At 47.8% G+C, this 20,000-nt stretch overlaps 1 protein-coding gene across 1 annotated transcript in view; it reads right to left on the bottom strand.

Moving 5' to 3' along the window:
- The window catches only part of mapk8ip3 (mitogen-activated protein kinase 8 interacting protein 3), a 55,218-nt gene that overhangs the window by 11,169 nt on the left and 24,049 nt on the right, over positions 1-20,000 (bottom strand). Inside the window, exons 12-22 of the mRNA XM_063184537.1 lie at positions 19,272-19,320; positions 18,313-18,446; positions 15,624-15,680; positions 14,059-14,229; positions 11,938-12,067; positions 7,851-7,910; positions 6,408-6,494; positions 5,775-5,930; positions 4,359-4,524; positions 2,661-2,909; positions 1,785-1,968 (exon numbers count right to left, since the gene is read on the bottom strand). Of these exons, the coding sequence (XP_063040607.1) occupies positions 1,785-1,968; positions 2,661-2,909; positions 4,359-4,524; positions 5,775-5,930; positions 6,408-6,494; positions 7,851-7,910; positions 11,938-12,067; positions 14,059-14,229; positions 15,624-15,680; positions 18,313-18,446; positions 19,272-19,320 (1,443 nt within the window). The remainder of the gene's footprint in view (positions 1-1,784; positions 1,969-2,660; positions 2,910-4,358; positions 4,525-5,774; positions 5,931-6,407; positions 6,495-7,850; positions 7,911-11,937; positions 12,068-14,058; positions 14,230-15,623; positions 15,681-18,312; positions 18,447-19,271; positions 19,321-20,000) is intronic.

Here is a 20,000-nt window from a genome sequence, read left to right on the forward strand (position 1 = left end):
ATGTGAAGAAGGGGCGCCGAAATGGCGCTCTCCTATGCGTAATTTTGCGATATGAAGTTTTTTTTATGAAGTCGCAATCAACAAAGAGTGGCGAAAGCGCTCCTCACGGCAAAGCGCCCCTCAGCCAATAGTAATATCGCTTCCAACTGTCTCTGGGAAGTCTGTGAACCAATAAACAGACAGTTCTGAGAAAGGGGGCGGGACGAGTGACAGCCTGCGCTCTATTTTGAATTTGGAGACTCACTCGAGAGACAGAGAGGGCAAGTGCAAACAGTAGTGCTGCTCTGCTGGATGGAGATTATTATGTTCTCATGAAACCACTCATTGCATGATGCAGGAGTTTCAGAGGGTGTTTTGGAACTATGTGATTTAATCAGCAAACGTTTGTGATTATGGAAAGCCTAATAGTTATGAGGTTACTATTTGGAATTAGAGAGAAAAAGAGCTTTGTTTTTGATCAGAGAAATCGCTAGTTAGCATGCTAACATTAGCCAAGTATGCCAAGCAATGAAATCCAGTAAAGTAGCTGTTAGTAGCCTACTCACTACTCACTAACACCCACCTGATATCATAATAGGCCTACTTGCTTAGGTTGACAAGCAATGTAAAGTAAGACTGGTGCAATGTTTAAAACAATTTTAGCTGCCATATCTCCTTCCATCCACATGAATTACCTGCTTGTTGTAAGCTTAAAAAAACATTAATTTCCAGACCAGAATGACAGCCTACATTAATCATGTAACAGAACCATGCACAGCAGACAAGTGAGGCTATTTACTATATTTTGTATATTATGAAATTCAATAGCGTGACAGCTCTTCTCCCTTTCTCTCACCCTGTCCCTCCAGTTCAAACACATAGATAGCCCCCTTCTCATTCTCCTACTCACAAATGCACCACTATTTCTAGTCCAGAAATGAAATTGGTTTGGAAGACAGCACAAATGTGTAGCTTATTAAAATTGTTATGCTGCCATGCTTTGTGATGCTGTAGGTAGTGTAGATCAATGCAGACCTCCTTGGTAGGCTTATTGTCTACACATGCATTTTACATGCAAATGTAGGCCTACTGTATCACTCTCCTGGCATTTCAATTTCACGTTACAATTCAAACACATTGATAACCTCCATCTCATCTGGGGTTGGGGGCCCCACCACCATCACATCCAACATACCACACAGTGAAGCTACTTTCATGCGACTCAATCTGATGTGTTGGTCGCCTGTCAAAAAGAACCACAAATCCATTTGATGAAAAACGGTTATTGTTCTTGATGCTATTTAGTTAAGCTTACTACGGATATTACTCTTGTGATCTGTAAGGTATAAGAAAGGGGGGGGGGGGGGGGGGCGCCAGAACTCAAACTCGCCTAGGGCACCAAATAAGCCAGAACCGGCCCTGACTAGAACTCCTTTATTTGAGTGAACTTGAGTGACGCATATGTGGATGGAATCCTCCGGAGGAGTAGTTCTGCATAAAAGCTTTAACAAAAGACTTTGTCTATTTTGGAAAGAACCTTATGATTGTATGGCGGACTATATCACTTGCTATGTTTACATGGACTCCATGTAATTCTGAATAAAGCTTAATTCCGCGTTGAAAACGTCATGTAAACACTAAAAACTTAATTCAGAATTAAATGAAAGATCAAAGTAAATTCGACGGAACTATTTCATTCTGAATGAATTAAAGCCGTCATGTAAACGTAGCAAATGTCAGTGATTGTGTGCAGATGCTCTTCATTCTGTGCGTGTTTCCCAGGCAGGCAGGCAGGCAGGCCTCACCTGTTTGTGCTGGCGTCAGTGCTGTGTGTCTGGTCGGTGAAGACGTGCTCTGTGAAGGGCCCCGTCTGAGTAGGCCCCTCCTCTCCCTCCTCAGGCTCCGCCTCCTCCGACACCTCAGTGGCCTCCGTAGCCTCCTCTGCCGATTGGGACACGGCCAGCCTCTGCACTGGAGCTGCTGTGGGGGCTGATGCAGACACATGGACAAGCACGCACACACATATATACACACACACACACACACACACACACACACACACACACACACACACACACACACACACACACACACACACACACACACACACACAAATGATAGATATCACTCAACATAAAAGTACACTCACGAGCATACTACATGTATTTTGCACGTTTCATTTTCAGGTTTCATGTGTTCCTGGACAGACATTTTTTACATGCTTTACAAATGCTACAGCAAATGCCTGAACCTTGTACACTGTGTGCAGAATTATTAGTTTTACATTTTTTTTGGTTTCTATGTTCAAAAAGGCTAGACTTGGAAATATGCGTAAAATGGATGATACGGTCAATAAAAGTGCTTGCCTAATAATTCTGCACACAATGAATGTACACAGAGGAGAGAGTGTGTGAAGAGTAGACTGCCTGTGTTTAGAGGTAGGGTGCGCACATCCACAAGTAGTTGTCCAGGTGCCAGACAAAAGGTAGTAGGTAGTGTGATGAAGCGGTCTGCACACTGTGTATTAACTCCAAAAATACTTTATTTCATTTTCACATACGGCAACGTTTCGATCCAACATCGAAACGTTGCCGTATGTTAAAATGAAGTAAAGTATTTTTGGAGTTATTACACAGTGTGCAGACCGCTTCATCACACTACAAGAGTAGACTGAGTCCCACCTTGTCCCTTGTCCAGTACGGGGGTGTCTGTGCGCGAGGAGCAGGTGCTGCGCACCACGCTGCAGTTGGTGGCACAGCCCACCAGGGTGATGCCAGCCAGCATGCCCTCCACGCCCCCACCGCTGCCGCCACCCTCCTCCTTGCTGCCCCCGACGCCCCCCTCGCCCCCCGCCCCGGCCTGGCCCTGCTGCTGCTGCTGCTGCTGCTCCAGGAAGATCTCGCCCGCCGGGTAGTCGCTCTCACTGGCAGCTGATCACACACACACACACACACACAAAAACACACACACAAAAACACACACAGACACACACACACACACACACGCACACACACACACACACACACACACACACACACACACACACACACACACACACACACACACACACACACACACACACACACACACACACACACACAGAAGCATGCATACATACACACACACGCATGCACGTACACACATACAGGTACACACACGCACGCACACACACACACACACACACACACACACACACACACACACACACACACACACACACACACACACACACACACACACACACACACACACACACACACACACACACACACACACACACACACACAGACAAACACAGTCATGGTCACAAAAATCATGAACACACATACCGTATCTCAATCATCTTCATCATTGAGTATAGTAACAGTATGGTGTTTCTTCACAGTACCCCACTTCACCACCAGGTGTAAAGAACCCCTTAAGACAGTGTTTCCCAACCAGGGGTACGTGTACCACTAGGGGTACGCGAGCACACCTCAGGGGGTACGCGGAAAAATGTGACAATGACAATTGAATAGAGTAGTCATCATGGGATAAAGGAATATATATAGAGAGCATGGGATAGGGGGTACTCAAGGTACAACAAAAAGGCTTAGGGGGTACACGAGTCAAAAAAGGTTGGGAAACACTGCCTTAAGACACTACCCCTGCTGTAAGTTAGCTGTGTTACCAGAATGACAATGACCAAGTCGTAATGTATTACTTAAGGCCCTGTGCACTGTCATAGTGGTGTAGTACTGTATGGTAGTTACGTTTTTTTTCAGTGACTATTACATCTTCCCAGTGGTAGGACGGTCTCGCTGATTTGCTACCATATTTCCTTGCGGTACACAGGAAGTGGCTCATACTGTACACGTGTGTAGCGAAGGGTAGTAGAGGTGTCCTGCCGGGACTCCAATCTGGACCCAGGGGTGATCATGAAAACAAATCCTGAGCCTGAACTTTTTCCCCTGCTCTAACAACGACAAGATACTGCATAGTGACGTAACGTAGGCCTATTTTGACACATTATTCAAACATTTAATAGCCTGTGTATGACCATTATTCAAGCCTGATAGTAGAAGAAAACCCTGAATCTGTAACACTTTCTGAGATAAGAATAACCTAATGGCTAATTATTATCAATGTTTTTATTTTTGCAAACTCTGTCAAGCCTGAAATCAGGCATGGAGCCTGAATACTATCAGCCCTGTGGACCTTATGGGGTACCAAACTGGAGCTCTGATCGCTACATCAAACAGCCTGGCTCTTTGGCGCAGCAGTCAGAGCCCTGGTTTGATAAACCCAAAGATCTGGGTTCGTGTCCCTGGTGGGGCAACTGTACTCCCCTTCGCTACAATGTGCATATGCAGTTGCTATGTGTTTGGCCTCGGCTGTACCTGGCACGCTGGATATGCAGAGCACGTGGGCGTTGCAGACGTTGAACTGGTCGACCAGCGAGCCGGGCTGGTTGGCGTCGATGATGACCACCTTGCTGCCCGAGTGGGTGCTGGTCAGGATCCACACGCGACTGTTGGTCGAGTCCATCTCATGCAGCTCCTTTGACTGAGGTGGGGGGAGAGAGAGAGAGAGAAGAGAGAGAGAGAGAGAGAGAGAGAGAGAGAGAGAGAGAGAGAGAGAGAGATAGAGAGAGAGAGAGAGAGAGAGAGAGATTACTTGTATTTTGAAAAACAAAACCAAACACTATCCCAGTGTAACAGAGGACAACTAGCAAGAGTGTGGCATGGAACGTAAGTAAACCTCCCTCCCGAAGCCCCATACAGTATCGCTAGTGCTAAGCTATCAGACTGGTCCTTTAGGGCAGTGTTTCCCAACCAGGGGTACGTGTACCACTAGGGGTACGCGAGCACACTGCAGGGGGTACTTGGAAACATGTAATTTTAACAAATGTATGGAGCTTAGTTGCATTGAGATGGAGAAAGCGATATAGAACTTGACTTAAGGGGTACTCATGGCACAACGAAAAGGCTTGGGGGTACACAAGACAAAAAAGGTTGGGAAACATTGCTTTAGAGATCAGCGGTATAGTGCTGTGCCTCCCATGCCCGAACCGATGCGTTGACTAGGACATGGCAAGTTGGAGACCCGAGGAGCGGACTGAGCAGGAACACCTCAGTTACACCAGGAGGCAAGTTTCTGCCTCTGATGTGACAGACTTGGATAATGAGAGGGAATAAGGATAATATCCCAGCAACATTTACAGGGTACAACAAGGCTACTCTGCATCCATGGAAGTGGATTTCTGCGTGTATGCTGGCCTTCCAAGCATTGCATCTATGTATTGTGTGTAATTATTTAAGGAGAAACCTTTAGCCATTGTATTTTTTTTGTTTTGAAAGAGAAACATTTTATTACGTTACACTTACGCTGACACGTTTATCCAAAGCGACTTATACTATAGTTATTTATTTTAAGCACAGGGTATTGGTTCCAGTCCCTGGAGCAATGTCAGATTAGGTGCCTTGCCCACGGGCACGTCAGACACGAAGGAAGGAAGTGACTGCTGAGGGTGGGGATTGAACCTGCAACCTAGCCCTGACGTGGCCAACCGGTAGGGTACTCGTCTGCCATGAGGCCGACCCGGGTTCCATTCCCGGCCCACATCCTTTGCCGACCCCTCCCCATCTCACCTCCATTCGCTTCCTGTCCACTTCTCAAACGGTCCTATCAATAAAGTCGTAAAAGACCAAAAAAATAGAATCTGCAACCCTGTGATCGACAGTTTAACTCCCTAACCATTACACCATGGCAGGGCATTGGTGGCTTGAGCACTGTGTGTTGAGGTGTGTCCTCACCTTCTTCTTCTCTGGTGAGCTGTGCTCGCTCTTCTTCCCATCTCCCTCCTCCTCCGCTGTCAGTGGGTCCGTGCCATTGGTCACAGCCTTCGCAGGCACCGCCTCCTGAGTGGACGTCTTCCAGCCAGTCAAGTCAACCCCTGCTGCACACCACAGCTGCAGAAAACACACGCCTGAGTCTATGGTCTAGATTGTGAGTCTTCTCTCTCTCTCTCTCTCTCTCTCTCTCTCTGAGTCTCTCTCTCTCTCTCTCTCTCTCTGAGTCTGTGTGTGTGTGTGTGTGTGTGTGTGTGTGTGTGTGTGTGTGTGTGTGTGTGTGTGTGTGTGTGTGTGTGTGTGTGTGTGTGTGTGTGTGCGCGCGTGCGTGCGCATGTGCATGGTCCATTAGTTACAATCTAGGGCCACATATCCCAAATGACCTTGTTTTACCTGTTCAATTCAACCAGGTCATCATTCAACCAGCCAATCTCCTGGCTGAATTGGGTAGGCAAAACCAAATCATTTGGAATATTTGGCAATAGATTGTAACAAATTAATCCATTTCGCCCCATCACTGGTAATGGCCATTTGCCTGAGAAAGTCTCCCTTCAGTGTGAGTGTACAAGTACTCCATCTAACTCATCCCTTATTTACCTTCCTGTTTGGGTCTTTCTCCACCAGGGGGCGACAGTAGACAGGCACCGGCACATTCTTCATGCGGTTGTCCTCCTTCTCGCTGACCTGCAAGGTGACATTGGCAAGGCAGCGCGTGACGTGAGTGAGGTAGTCAGGGTACTCATCATTGCCCACTTCTGGAAATGGCTGCTTGTTGTCTGACACACTCCAGAGCCCCTTCCCGACACACTTTCCCACCAACACCACCACTCAGCCAGAGTCCGACCTCCCGCCATCACCCGACTGGCCCCGCAGTGCCAAAGGGTCAGGTAGGGTCGAGCAGGCGTGTCATGAGATGGAGTTGTCTATCAGAGCACTATCCTTTATAATGACTAAATTTGACCGTGCAAGGTGTTAAGAGTGTTAACAGCAATTTCACTTCAACCATGCGCAGGACAGAGGCAGGAAAGGGAGAGGGGGATCAGAGAGAGGGAGAGGCGAAGGGGTTTGACTGACAGGGAGAAGAGCCAGCAGGAGAAGCAGACTTTATGTCGGTGGGATAGATTTGGAGTTTGGAATCAGGCAATGTACCAAATTCAGGCAGATTATGACGCTTGTTCTGCTTGTTTTGAGGAGGAGACAGAGCTCCACCACGCTTGGCTGCGTGCAGGCTGAGGCTAACGGAGCGCTGCAAGGGCGTTGTAGGAACGTTGCGGTGGATAATCTGCTCACAGCTTAGTTAGTGTTTTGTTAGGAGAGCGGCGAGAAGCTGTCACAAGGGGACAAGAGGGGAGGCCTGAGGCGCTATTGTTCCACGCCAACCACGAGGAATGCGTTTCCCATGGGGGGTGGAGATAGGGGTTGGGGGGTATTTGTCTGGCTTTCTGTCCAAAACTTCTTAAAAGATGGACATCTTTAAAATGTTTTTTTTGTTTTTAAGCTTCAGACTTTCAACCAGTATCAGGAGTAATTCAAAAATAGTTTATTCACATTCATAGAAAAGTATCGGGCTGTATAGGTGTGCTCTCTCCAACTCTGAAAAAATATATTTAGTTATTCAAAGAAGGGTAATTATTCAAAGAATAACTTAATGGGGGATGGGGCCGGTGGTTCAAAACAAGCAACTTAAAAAAACATGCATTCATAAAAAAATGGGCTTAAACCAGGACCAGGTCAGAAGAGAAAAATGGTGGTGAGGAGAAGGAGCAGAGTTTAGGGTGGGTAGCGGAAAGTAAAAGAGCTGAAGACAGGAGGAAGGAGGATCATGGCACCTAATGCTGTCTGGCTTCACAAATATCACTTTGTCAAGTATGAATTATCAAAGGGTGTTTTAGCATCAGGTTTTCAACCGAGACCAAAATAAAAGGGGGTGGTGTGGAGAGAGGGAGAAGGCGAAGGTTTTTTTTTAGGGGGGTTGGCGGCGTGAGTAAGTAAGGAAGAGAGAGTTGCATGCTGGGACTCTGAGGGTGTGACGGGACTTGCCTGCTGCCTCTTCAGGGGGCTCTCCTGTATGCCGTCGGGGGCCACCTGGGGGGCAGGAGGCTGCGGGAGATTACAGTTAGAGCCACGCCGACACACACACACACACACACACACATGCACACACGTTGTGGCGGAAGAATTACACACAGGGCCCCAGGGCAACACACTGATAGGGCCCCCTATATGGCCTTCAAAGGTCACAATAGGGCCCCCACCACCAATACAGGAGGGCCCTGGGCCCAGGGGCAAATGCCCTGCTTGCCCTCCCTATAGCTCCGCCCCTGCACACACGCTGTGTGGTGTCACCTCGGCCACCGCTACACACCCTCTTGTAGCAGTAGCAGCTAACACCCTGTACGTATACACTATATCTACTCAGGAAACGTTACACATACACATTCTTTTATTCACAGTGGCTCCATACACACTGTCTCATTGGCAACCACTGCACACACAGTCGGTACATTTAGATGCACAGAGTACTCTCTACTGTTGACAGTCTAGTCTACTGTCTACTCATCAAACGTTACACCCAGTCATTTAATGCTGACAGCTGCTCGTTGGTAATCGCTGCAATCATACATACTGCCATCTTTGCAATGGCTACACATAAAAAGTCGACTCTGCAATCCAAGTAGCTTACACTCTTTCTGAATCCAAAAGTTTAGATAGTTCTTTCATTCACTGTGCAGTGCTCTATGTATGTCGAGTGTGAGTTACATTTTTCTATTCCCTATTAGGGCACTATATAAGGAATGGGCGACCATTTTGGATTCAGCGGTTACCTTGGTAACCACTACCACTACACACACACATTGTCACCTCAGGAATGCACGAAGACACTCTACTGCTCTGTCCTGACATTCCATTGCTCATCATTGGTTCGCTGCTATCTCAACAGATAGCCTAGTATAGCACCTCACCACTACGCCCATGCTACTTACAGTGGTATGCTGCGCACATGCAGCTAACATTGTTCTGTCCTCTCCCACAGCCCTGAAATTTCGAGAGCCCTACAACTGCTATGTTAAAGGTTGACAGACCAATAAACTCCAGTTGTGCCAAAACAGTAGCACCAACCGTTTTGCAAAAGGCTTATGCTGCTTGAGCCCTCTCCACTTCTGAAGTGTGTGTTCTCTCTTCTGTTCCCACCACACAGCGTAACTCTCTAGCAATGCTGATACAACGCTCTAAAAACAGACCACATTGCACTGTTGCGGTATAACACCATAAACAGTGTGCAGAGTGCAAGCCACAGATCAACAGCGTCCTGCACCCACTGCACCAGAGGTCACAGTGGTCAGCGCAGTGCGCCGACACGCGGGCCCTTCTGTAATGCCATAGCACACACCATTTCCCAGATCAGCGCTCCACAAGAACAAGCAATACAGTTAGGCCAGGAGGAGACACGCTGGACCGTTCTGGGGTCAGGCATGATTTTTTTTTTGTCGCGGCTGCTGGTGTTGCATAATACGATTAACAGTGTCCTCAAATGGCCCCTACTGTTTTGTATGTGGCGTGCTCTCTGTGTTTCGCTACAAACAAACAGGAACTCAACTCCCAAAAACCTAAAACACTTCCGGGTGCGAATCAAAACAAATAAACATGGAATGAGCTTAAAAAGGCCACATTCTTAGTCTCTGTAGAGTAGTGTATCGATTAATAAGGATTGAGATAATTTGAGTGCATTAGAGAGATGCATTAATTTGCTGGACCTGTACCAATAAATCTGTACACAGAAGAAAACAACAAGGACCTGTATTGCATGTTTGGTTCTAGTCTCAGTTGAGCCATTCTGGAGACTACCAGGGTGTCGTACCATACAGTACCATACGTGCCTCATCTTGCCGGTCTTGACTACAATCAGGACTGTTGATTGTAGATTGTTGTTGTTGATACTTGCAGTTGTGTGTGTGTTTTTTTTTTAAAGAATGTCTGCCACTTATGAAAAGATCCAATGGATCTGAGTCTTGGCCTGTGTCTTGTTCTGAGGTGCAAGCCTGTGCCTGTTTGCATCAGTCTTAGTATGAGTGTGGAACTAGGACTAGGCCTAGACCTGGGGCCTACTGTATACTACAGGGAGCGTACCTATGTTCCCCAAGTCCTATGTTCCCCAGTCTTTGTATGGGACCGGGGAACATAGGACCCTTTTTCTACAAAAGGGTTCTATGTTCCCCGCATTGTTTGTTTCCGAGTTTTCAAATTGTGCCCTTCCCAAAACCATCCCTAAACCTAACCTGTCAGTAATGCAATGTTTCTAAGTTGTAAATTTGTGCTCTGACCAAAACTATCCCTAAACCTAATCTGTCAGAGGTGCAACAACAACCTGAGCTTTGCCATGCGGCAGCAGTTTACTTGGAAGCAGCGGGGAACATAGAACCCTTTTTTGAAAAAAGGGTCCTAAGTTCCCCGCATTGTATGTTTCCGAGTTTTCAAATTGTACCCTTCCCAAAACCACCCCTAAACCTAACCTGTTGTAATGCAATGTTTCTGAGTGTTCAATCTGTGCCCTGACCAAAACTATCCCTAAACCTAACCTGCCACAGTTGCAACAGCAACCTGCACTTTGCCATGTGGCAGCAGTCTACTTTGAAGCAGTGGGGAACATATAACCCTTTTTTGAAAAAAGGGTCCTATGTTCCCTGGTAGAGGGGAACATAGGACCCGGGGAACATAGGATCAAGGGAACATAGGGATGACCCCGCGTCAGCAGTCTACTTGGAAGCAGCGAGGAACATAGAACCCTTTTTATAAAAAAGGGTCCTAAGTTCCCCGGTTGCGGGGAACATAGGACCCGGGGAACATAGGGATGACCCCATACTACAAAGCTGGTTCAGGAGTAAAGCAGGTTAAGTTAAGAGGTAAATCATCTAATAGAAGAGCCTTGAGTCCTCAGTCTTGTGTGTAACTGGGGCTAGGCCTAGACCTGGCGTTGTTATACTGTATCGTTCCTGTCTGGGCTTGGGGAGTGAGTGGTACAGCATCTGTTTGCAATAGTCTTAGCCTGGGTCTGGGTGACTCGATCTCAGCTGTGAGAGCTGTAGACTTACCTATTGCATCAGGTGGGTATCTGTGTAATTGGCTGAAGTATGCTGGGATACCTGTCTGTATTGGCCTTAAACTCAGGGCCCTTCTCAAAACCTAGGACAGTGTCCTTCCAAGTGTATCAGCCTAATTAGTCACACCCAATGATTGGATACTCTTTATTAGTCACACCCAGTGATTGGATATTCTGTACAGTTCACCAAAGAGTATGCAATCACTGGGAGTGACTAATTAGGCTGATACACTTGGAAGGACACTGTCCTAGGTTTTGAGAAAGGCCCTCAATCTGTGTCTGGGCCAGGGGAGTGAGCACTGTCCAGTGACCAACTTTTGTCGATCGATGACTGCAGAGTACGTCAGCGAGAATTTGCAGTCACGCCGTGGGTGGTGCTAGCACAGCGCATTTAAAGTCGACCGCAAATTTGAACGAGACGATGAGCTTGCAGCAGCTTGATCTACGTAGCACATCACACGTGAGGTGTGGGGGACAGGTGGGAAGGAGGAGTTGAAGTGGGCTGCATTGCAAACTTTTAGGACAACTTTTGGCCAACCAGTTCAAGGGTGCAGCACCTATGCCGACCCTTGTAAGGTGCATCAACGGGGATAAGTAACGTCTGCAGTCACTTTGATCCCGCGAGAGTTTGACACCATGTCACATGTCACGTCTTAATCACAGCATGACTGAATTTGGTCAAGCCGAACACGACTACGAACTATCATGCAACATTTTCAGTCCACAATGCAGTGCTGACTGTCTGCGCATGTAGTCGTTGCGCAAAGTCGAATGGGCATACTCTTGTATACCAACCTGTACTGTATACACATGGGCAGAGGCTCATACTGATCTGTCTTGGGTGTGTGGTCAGTATTGTACTTTCATACATACACGTGTACAGAACACATAGGCAGTGCCTGTATTACACTTGTACATACAGATATGCAGAATACACATAGGCAGTACCTGTTGTGTCAGGTGTGTGGGCGGTACCTGTTGCGTCAGGTGTGTGGGCGGTACCTGTTGCGTCAGGTGTGTGGGCGGTACCTGTTTGATACGGGGCGGCACGCTCCAGCCGCAGGCCTGCAAGATGTTGTCGTTGCGGCTCAATTGCTCGCGCACCTGCCGGTACTGCTCGCGCTTCGCCTCGCGACGCACAGACAGCTGAGAGGAGTCACTGAGGAGAGACGCAACACCATTATTGGGCAGTCTACAGAGCAGAGAGAGAGAAGGAGGGAAGGAGGGAGGGAAGGAAGGAAGGAGGGGGGAGCGTTAGCACAGCAGAGCAGCAGCCAAGCCGTTGGCCAAGTCAAACGCAAAACAGAGAGAAGAGAGAGAGAGAGAGAGAGAGAGAGAGAGAGAGAGAGAGAGAGAGAGAGAGAGAGAGAGAGAAGAGCGAGAGAAGAGAGAGAGAGGGTAGTGGTGAAAGGCAGGGACAGAGTGATATGAAGGACAGAGTGAGTTTTCTCGGGTGCAAATAAACAAACAAACAAAGAACAGAACAAAAATTGCAACATGATGACAATCAAATGCTGTACAACACTGACCCACAACACGAGATGCAACAAAACCACTCGCCACTCAACACAAGCCACATGGTAGTAACTGCCTCCAGACACATGTATATCAATACAGGATGCCTGATGAATTTATGTAGGGATGTGGAATATGCAGTATGTGTGTAAGTATGTAAATGGTGTAGAGTAATGGTGTACATGGGCAGTCATGACCTAATCGGGCAGCTATGGCCTGATGTGTCCTTATTTGCGCCTTACATGTTTTAAATGTGCCGTTTTATGCAGTAAAACCATTGTGTGTCTGTGTGTGTGTGTGTGTGTGTACTGTAACTGGCTTGGTACATGTAAGAAGAACTGTCCCCGCTTTTGTGTAACTCCAGCTGGCCCTATTAAAACGCGTTTGTTTCACTATATACATGATTGTGTGAATGATGCTAAAATGACAATACAACTCACTTGAATAGATTTTGGGCTTTTCATCCGTAACCACTGCAATATAGCATGAGGCTTGTCTGTGTCTGATTAATCCAGCTACTGCTAGGAATTACTTCTAAGCATTATTATTGGGATCTAGAAATATTGTGCTTGTGGTAAGATCCAAATAAAACCGTGGTGTGTGCGTGCATGTGTGTGTGTGTGTGTGTGTGTGTGCGCGCGCTTGTGTGCGTGCGTGCGTGCGAGCACATGCACAGATGCGCGCACGTGTGTGTGTGTGTGTGTGTATGTGTGTGTGTGTGTGTGAGTTTGTGTGTGTGTGTGCGTGCGTGTGTGTGTGCAGACAGCCTTTTGTTTATCTGCTGGGCACAGCCGTGACAGCAACGTAGCAGCATTAGCGGAGCAGGGCAACAAAGCCAGCAGACCCAGAAGAGAGGAGAACACACGACAGTAACCATGGCTACCGGTGACTAGGGCCCTGATAGTCCCTTTTTAAACGGCGCTGCTCAGTGCGATATATGACACTCCACGGCCCCTTTTGTCTCCCCCCGTCCTTGGCTGTGTAACAGAGCTCAGTGTGGGAAGCTAACAAGAGTATACAGCCTGATTTATACAAGGATGTAACGCAAGGTCTCTAACAGATTTACAAAAAAACCAGCAACAGTGCACTGGCTACTTTGTGTTGGAGAGGCCGTCTGTTCCGAGCAGCTGAAAAAATATGAAATGTCCGGTTCATGTGGTCTGGGCGTTAAGGTCTGTTTTCTGTCAGTCTTGAGCTAGAAAACAGACAGAGTGGCAATGTGCTTCTCTCTGTCTCTCGCTCTCCCTCGGTTGCACAGTCAGCGGAACAACAGTGCAGAGAGACAAGACGGGGGCGATGTATAGAACACATAAGGTTGAGGAGAAAAACAGACAGTGACAGAGATTGACAGGGAGACAGATTGAAAAGACAGAAAGGGAAGGAGGGAACAACAGCGAAAGAGTGATATACAGTCAGACAAGTGAATGGTCACAGGACACAGGTGGGGTGGGGTGGGTCACATAGAAAGAGAGAGAGAGAGAGAGAGAGAGAGAGAGAGAGAGAGAGAGAGAGAGAGAGAGAAAGAGAGAGCGAGAGAGAGAGATAGAGAGAGAAGCAGACGGAGAGAAAGAAAGAAAGACAGAAAGAAAGAGAGTGAGGGAGAGTTTAGAAACGAAAAAATCCTGTCGCGCTCACTCTTCGGGAAAGAACTCGAGCGTGCGGTTGGAAGTGGAGATCTGGCAGACGGTGTGCGCACGGCGCTGATTGAAGCTGGCAGGAGAGGGCGACTTGTAGTGGATGTTGACACTGTTGAACGGCCGCTTGACAGGGGGAGGACTGGACGAGGTGCTGAAGAGGCGGGCAAAACTGCAGGCAGGACAGAGACACACAAACCACACACGTCAGAGACTGCTGCTGCCTTATTGCATTGGATGACATTGCGTTTGTAGAATTCAGATAGTTTTAGGAAATCAATGAATTTGTATCTTAAGTCACATAGGCTATTTTTCACTGATCTGAAGAAAAGAAACGCAATGTAACATTTACGTAGGTGAATAGACTGTACACTGAAATCTAACACATTACACTACATAAACATGTCAGAGCGCAGCTAGAACATCATTCTCATGAAAAAACAACTGCTACTACTAGTGTTGCACCGATACCGATACCAGTATCGGCCGAGGCCCCGATACTGCACTAAAATGGTGGTATCCGTATCGGCGAGTACCAACAAATAGGTCACCGATACCATTTACAGATGCTCGTATGACACTTGAACGCAGCCTGGAACTTAGTTATTTTATATCAGAGGTATTTAAGAAGTATAAAAAGTTCTACTGGATTCACTTTGTACAGTATTAGTCTTTTTCCTGTTTCACAAAGGTAGGCAGCAGCCTGACAAAGCCATGATAGCAACGATGTTACATCCAAGTAGTAGCCTATGCAGCTCTTCATACAGTATACATACTGTATATAAATTTCAAACAGAGTAGTGCCGGTCTGGTATCGGTATCGGCCGATGCTGCACAGTCGGGTATCGGTATCAGGGCCAAAAAATTTTATCGGTGCAACACTAGGCACTACATATACCTGAACTACTGGGATACTACTACTATCACTACTAGGAATGATGATAACAACAACAAAATTGTCATCGAAGAGCCTCCTATGAATGCTCATTCTTCAAAACCTTCCTATCGCCTGCCCTGTCCATCTCCTGTCCCTTCCTGTCGCCACATGTTATTTTGATGATGTAGCTATCAAGAGTGACTTAGAGGCAGCTCTTCCTGGAACGATATAGATGCCTTACTTAAGGTCACCTCAGCCACGAGAGGGGGTGCTGTTGTTTTATTAATTGATGTTATTCAAAATCTTAAATGTATCTTTTCCAGCTGGTTGAGGTCACTTGCTCGCTCACCTTAACGTATGTTTTTACAGTACGGTACAGTACGGTACAGGTCTCCTACTGGCAGAGGCCTAACACAGCACCCTCCGGTTTCCAGACCAAACCGCTTGACTATTACACCCTTAAGGCTGCCTAAATAATTCATTACACTGACATAAAATGGGAAACTGTTTTCACTGTCTCTCTAATAACTGCCATAGACTAGAGCAGCAACAGCCAAACTCCCTGAAGAGCTCTATTCCCTCCAGCATTTTTTTGCCCGGCAACAGTGACACTCCTGATACAGTACCCCCTGTCCCCCACCCATCTCCTCCATGTATGTGATGGAGCTGAACGCTCTCCGCATACTCACAACTGCCAGATGGTGGACTTCTTCTTCTCCTGGATGGCTGGGTTTTCCCTTGACGCTCTGGAATATGGAGAAAGACAGAGAGAGAAAGAGATAGAGAGAGAGAGAGAGAGAGAGAGAGAGAGAGAGAGAGAGAGAGAGAGAGAGAGAGAGAGAGAGAGAGAGAGTGAGTGAGAAAGAGAGTGATAGAGAGAGTGAGTAGTGAAAAAAAACATGTCACGCACAAGAAAGAGAGAGAGAGTGAAGGGGTTGTATATGAGGGAGGGAGGAAGAGGTAGAGCATGTGCAGATGGTCGTCAATGTGCTGTGATGTTTAAAGGATTTACTGGCATTTTACATCACATTACAATTCACAACACATGTTGAGGCCAGTTTATATCACACACTTATTTTTTTTTCACAGCTGGATCCCAAGTGGATGCAAAATGGAAGACTCTGTTTTCAGACAGTGAAAACACTGATACATACAGTCTAAACCTAAACCATCAGATCCAGCAACCACCACAGCCACTCAGTTCCACACTCAGTCATCCATTTGATCACTCATTCATTCATCCACTCACCTATCCCCACACACAATGTCTCTCACCCACCCGCCTGATAACTCATCTACCCACCTGGTAACTCACCCACCCACCTAATAACTCACCCACCCACGTGATAACTCACCTACCCACCTGATAACTCACCCACCCACATGGTAACTCACCCACCCACTTGATAACTCACCTACCCACTTAATAACTCACCCACCCACGTGATAACTCACCTACCCACTTAATAACTCACCCACCCACATGGTAACTCACCCACCCACTTGATAACTCACCTACCCACTTAATAACTCACCCACCCACTTGATAACTCACCCACCAACCTGATAACTCACCTACCCACCTGATAACTCACCCACCCACCTAATAACTCACCTACCCCCACACACAATGTCTCTCACCCACCCGCCTGATAACTCACCCACCCACCTGATAACTCACCCACTCCCCTGATAACTCACCTACCCACCTGATAACTCATCTACCCACCTAATAACTCACCTACCCCCACACACAATGTCTCTCACCCACCCGCCTGATAACTCACCCACCCACCTGATAACTCACCCACTCCCCTGATAACTCACCTACCCACCTGATAACTCATCTACCCACCTAATAACTCACCCACCCACATGGTAACTCACCCACTCCCCTGATAACTCACCTACCCACCTGGTAACTCATCTACCCACCTGATAACTCACCCACCCACCTGATAACTCACCCACCCACCTGATAACTCACCCACCCACCTGATAACTCACCCACCCACCTCCTCACCTCAGTTCAGTGTGCAGCCTGCTGCAGCTCCATGAGCCGGCTCCCTCCCTACCTAACTCCTCTACCCAACCACTCACCTGTCCACTCTCTCTCTCTCACCACCTCCCTCCCTCACACACACACACACCCTCTACACCTCCCTCCCCCACCCCCTCACTTGATAATCTCCATCCAGCGCACATCACTCACTCACCCAACCACTTACTCACTCACTCCTTCACTCGCTCACCTACTTGATCCCTCCCTCCCTGCCTCACTACATCATGCCGGTCCAGCGCACCGCCTCCTGCAGCTCACACCCACTCAGCAACTCTCTCACTAACAATCTCAACCACTCCCCTGTCTTCATGACTACTTTCCCGACGCTGTCTCGCCTGATCATCTAGGTCCAGTGCACACAGCCTCCTGCAGCTCCTTCTCTTCCCTCTCTCCCTCATCTCATTACTCACTTACCTGCCGGCCTTTTCACTTCATCACTCTCTTCGCTCCTCACCTTACTTATTGGTTCAGCAGATGGCCTCCTGCAGCACACCTCACTAACGGTAGGGACACATAGCAGGCGAGGCGAGCGAGGCGAAGAGAGGCGAAATTCACTGACAGCTCAACCGTCATCAGGTCGTCGCGGCGAATCAAATGAAATGGAGCAGTTATGTTGTTGATTTGATTGGGCTGCGGCAGGTTAATTCGCTCCTCATTTGCATAACAAACCTGTTCGCTTGCTTTTGCCTGGCTTCGCCTCTCTCATAGGAATGAATGGCGAAGTTCGCTTCGCTTGGCCAAATTCGCGTCGATATGTCCCTAACTTTACTGACTCACTCCCTCCCTCCTTACTGCCTGATACACCCACCGCCTGTCTAGAAAACCCACGCCACATCACCTGATCACTCCCTCCGTCCCAACTCCCTACACTCCTCACCTGATCCTCTTAGTCTAGCTAGCGTAAAGCCTCCTGTAGCTCCTTCCCGCTCTCCCTCACCTCATCACTCACTCCCCCACCTCCTCGCCTGATCACTGATCACCTGTCCTCCCGACTCCCTTCCCTCCTCACCTGACTTCTTGTTCCAGCGCAAGGCCTCCTGAAGATCCAGGAGTCACACCTTCCTTCTCTCCCTCACCTCACCTCATTACTCCCTCCCTCACCCAATCTCACCCGATCACTCCCTTCCCTCCTCACCTGATCATGTGCACAGCCTGTACCTACCTCCTGTAGTTCCTTCCCTCTCTCCCTCACCTCATTACTCAGTCCCCCACACCCTCACCTGATCCACTATTTCCCTCCCACTCCCTTTCCCTCCTCAATTACTCCCCCCCCCCTCCCCCCCAACCAAACCCCCCCACCTCCCTTCCCACCTCACCTGATCATCTCGGTCCAGCGCACGGCCTCCTGCAGTTCCATGAGTCTCTCCTTGTACTGGTTCCGCTCCATGAGGACGCGGGCCATCTCCACGCGCGTGAATCGCCGCCGCTGCGCAATGGCCACGTCGCCGTCCTGCAGTGGGGACGAGTACTGTTGCCATTCCAGTTGGGCGTCCAATTGTGAGCCATCACAAAAGCATCAGAGCACCAGAGCCAGGCAACACGACGCAGCAGGGGCGCGGCGTAGTGCGACGCAGGCGCGGCACAGCAGTGGAGCGCAGTGGAGCATTGTGGGAAGGGCATAGTGTGGAAGACAGTGGAGCAGAGCGGGACGGGAGCCGAGCCAACAACAAACCAACAGGCAGCCACAACAACAAGCAGAGGTGGCAGGTTAGTTTTTAGTCGCCTTTGCATCGTTTTACTACTAGCCAGGTTAGCGTACAGCCGTCACGCTAACCAAAGCCACAGGTCACAAAACCCACGTGGCTATGCTAAGCTAAGCACTTCTGAAACTAGCATACTGTCTAGTCAGGTTATACAGGCTGCAGGTGATAGCAGGGTTAGCGCACAGCCAGCATGCTAACCAGCACCATAGTGAAAAATGTGGCTACACATACTTGTATACAAAGGTGCGATTTGTTGAAAAAACAGAGAGGGGGATACTTTTAAGATTTTAAGCAGTATCAAAAGAAGTGGACATATCAAAACCAGAAGGGGGGCGGAATCCCCCCCCATCCCCCCACCAATCGCACTGTGACCATACTGTCTTGGATACTGGTTAGCAGCTTAGCTGGAGCTAAGCACTAGTTCAAGCATACAAACAAATGAAGTAAACTGAAGTAAACCTTTTTTAAGCTAGAGGTTTAGCATACGTAAATGCAGTGAACCATATGAATGTGCGATATTATGTAATGAAGGTTTTAGTTATTAGGAAATGCAGCATGTAGGTTAAACTCACGTCCTCGCCACCTTCATCCTTGGAGTCCTGAGACGCCTCTGCTCTGAGCCTGAAGTGTCACAGAGACAGACAAGTCAGCTACAACCATTCATATACCTTTCCATTATCATGTATCCAAGCAAACATGTCATAGCAAATCCAACCACGCATGTAGGATTATGTATCAGCAAACTATTGATTCTGAAAGGCTTTGGTTCATCGCTGTATGTCACATGTCATGTATAAATTGTCTCATAAGTAATAATACATCTTAACAGAATCAATACAATGCAATGGCCAATGGATCATGTAATCAGATCCAAGAAGTCTAGTTGCTTAAAAAATGAACCCCTTGGCCATCTTAAACGGCGACTGCCTCTAAACATGATGAACAATAAAATGTTTCTCGCTATGCCATGCCAATTTCTGGATTCATGGTGCTTTCATGTTCGCTGGGAATTATGGCAAATACCAAATGCCAACATGGGAAGGACACATGAGCGCTAGCCTGGGCCAAAGCCGACTGTTGACTCTGTGAAACAGTCTGGCGAAAGTTAAGAGGAATCCGTCTCCATCGAGGGTGGGAGATGGTCTGAACTTACTCTGCCATTTAAATTCATTGGAGTTTCGAATAAAAATTAAAATTAAAATGGTGCTTTATTAGCATGACTGTTACGACATAGTGTTGCAAAAGCATACAAATAACAAGACAAAAGTGTGAATCGTGTTACCTTAACCAATCAGTGATGG

The sequence above is a fragment of the Engraulis encrasicolus genome, chromosome 2 (genome assembly GCF_034702125.1).
Source record: "Engraulis encrasicolus isolate BLACKSEA-1 chromosome 2, IST_EnEncr_1.0, whole genome shotgun sequence".
NCBI lineage: Eukaryota > Metazoa > Chordata > Actinopteri > Clupeiformes > Engraulidae > Engraulis > Engraulis encrasicolus.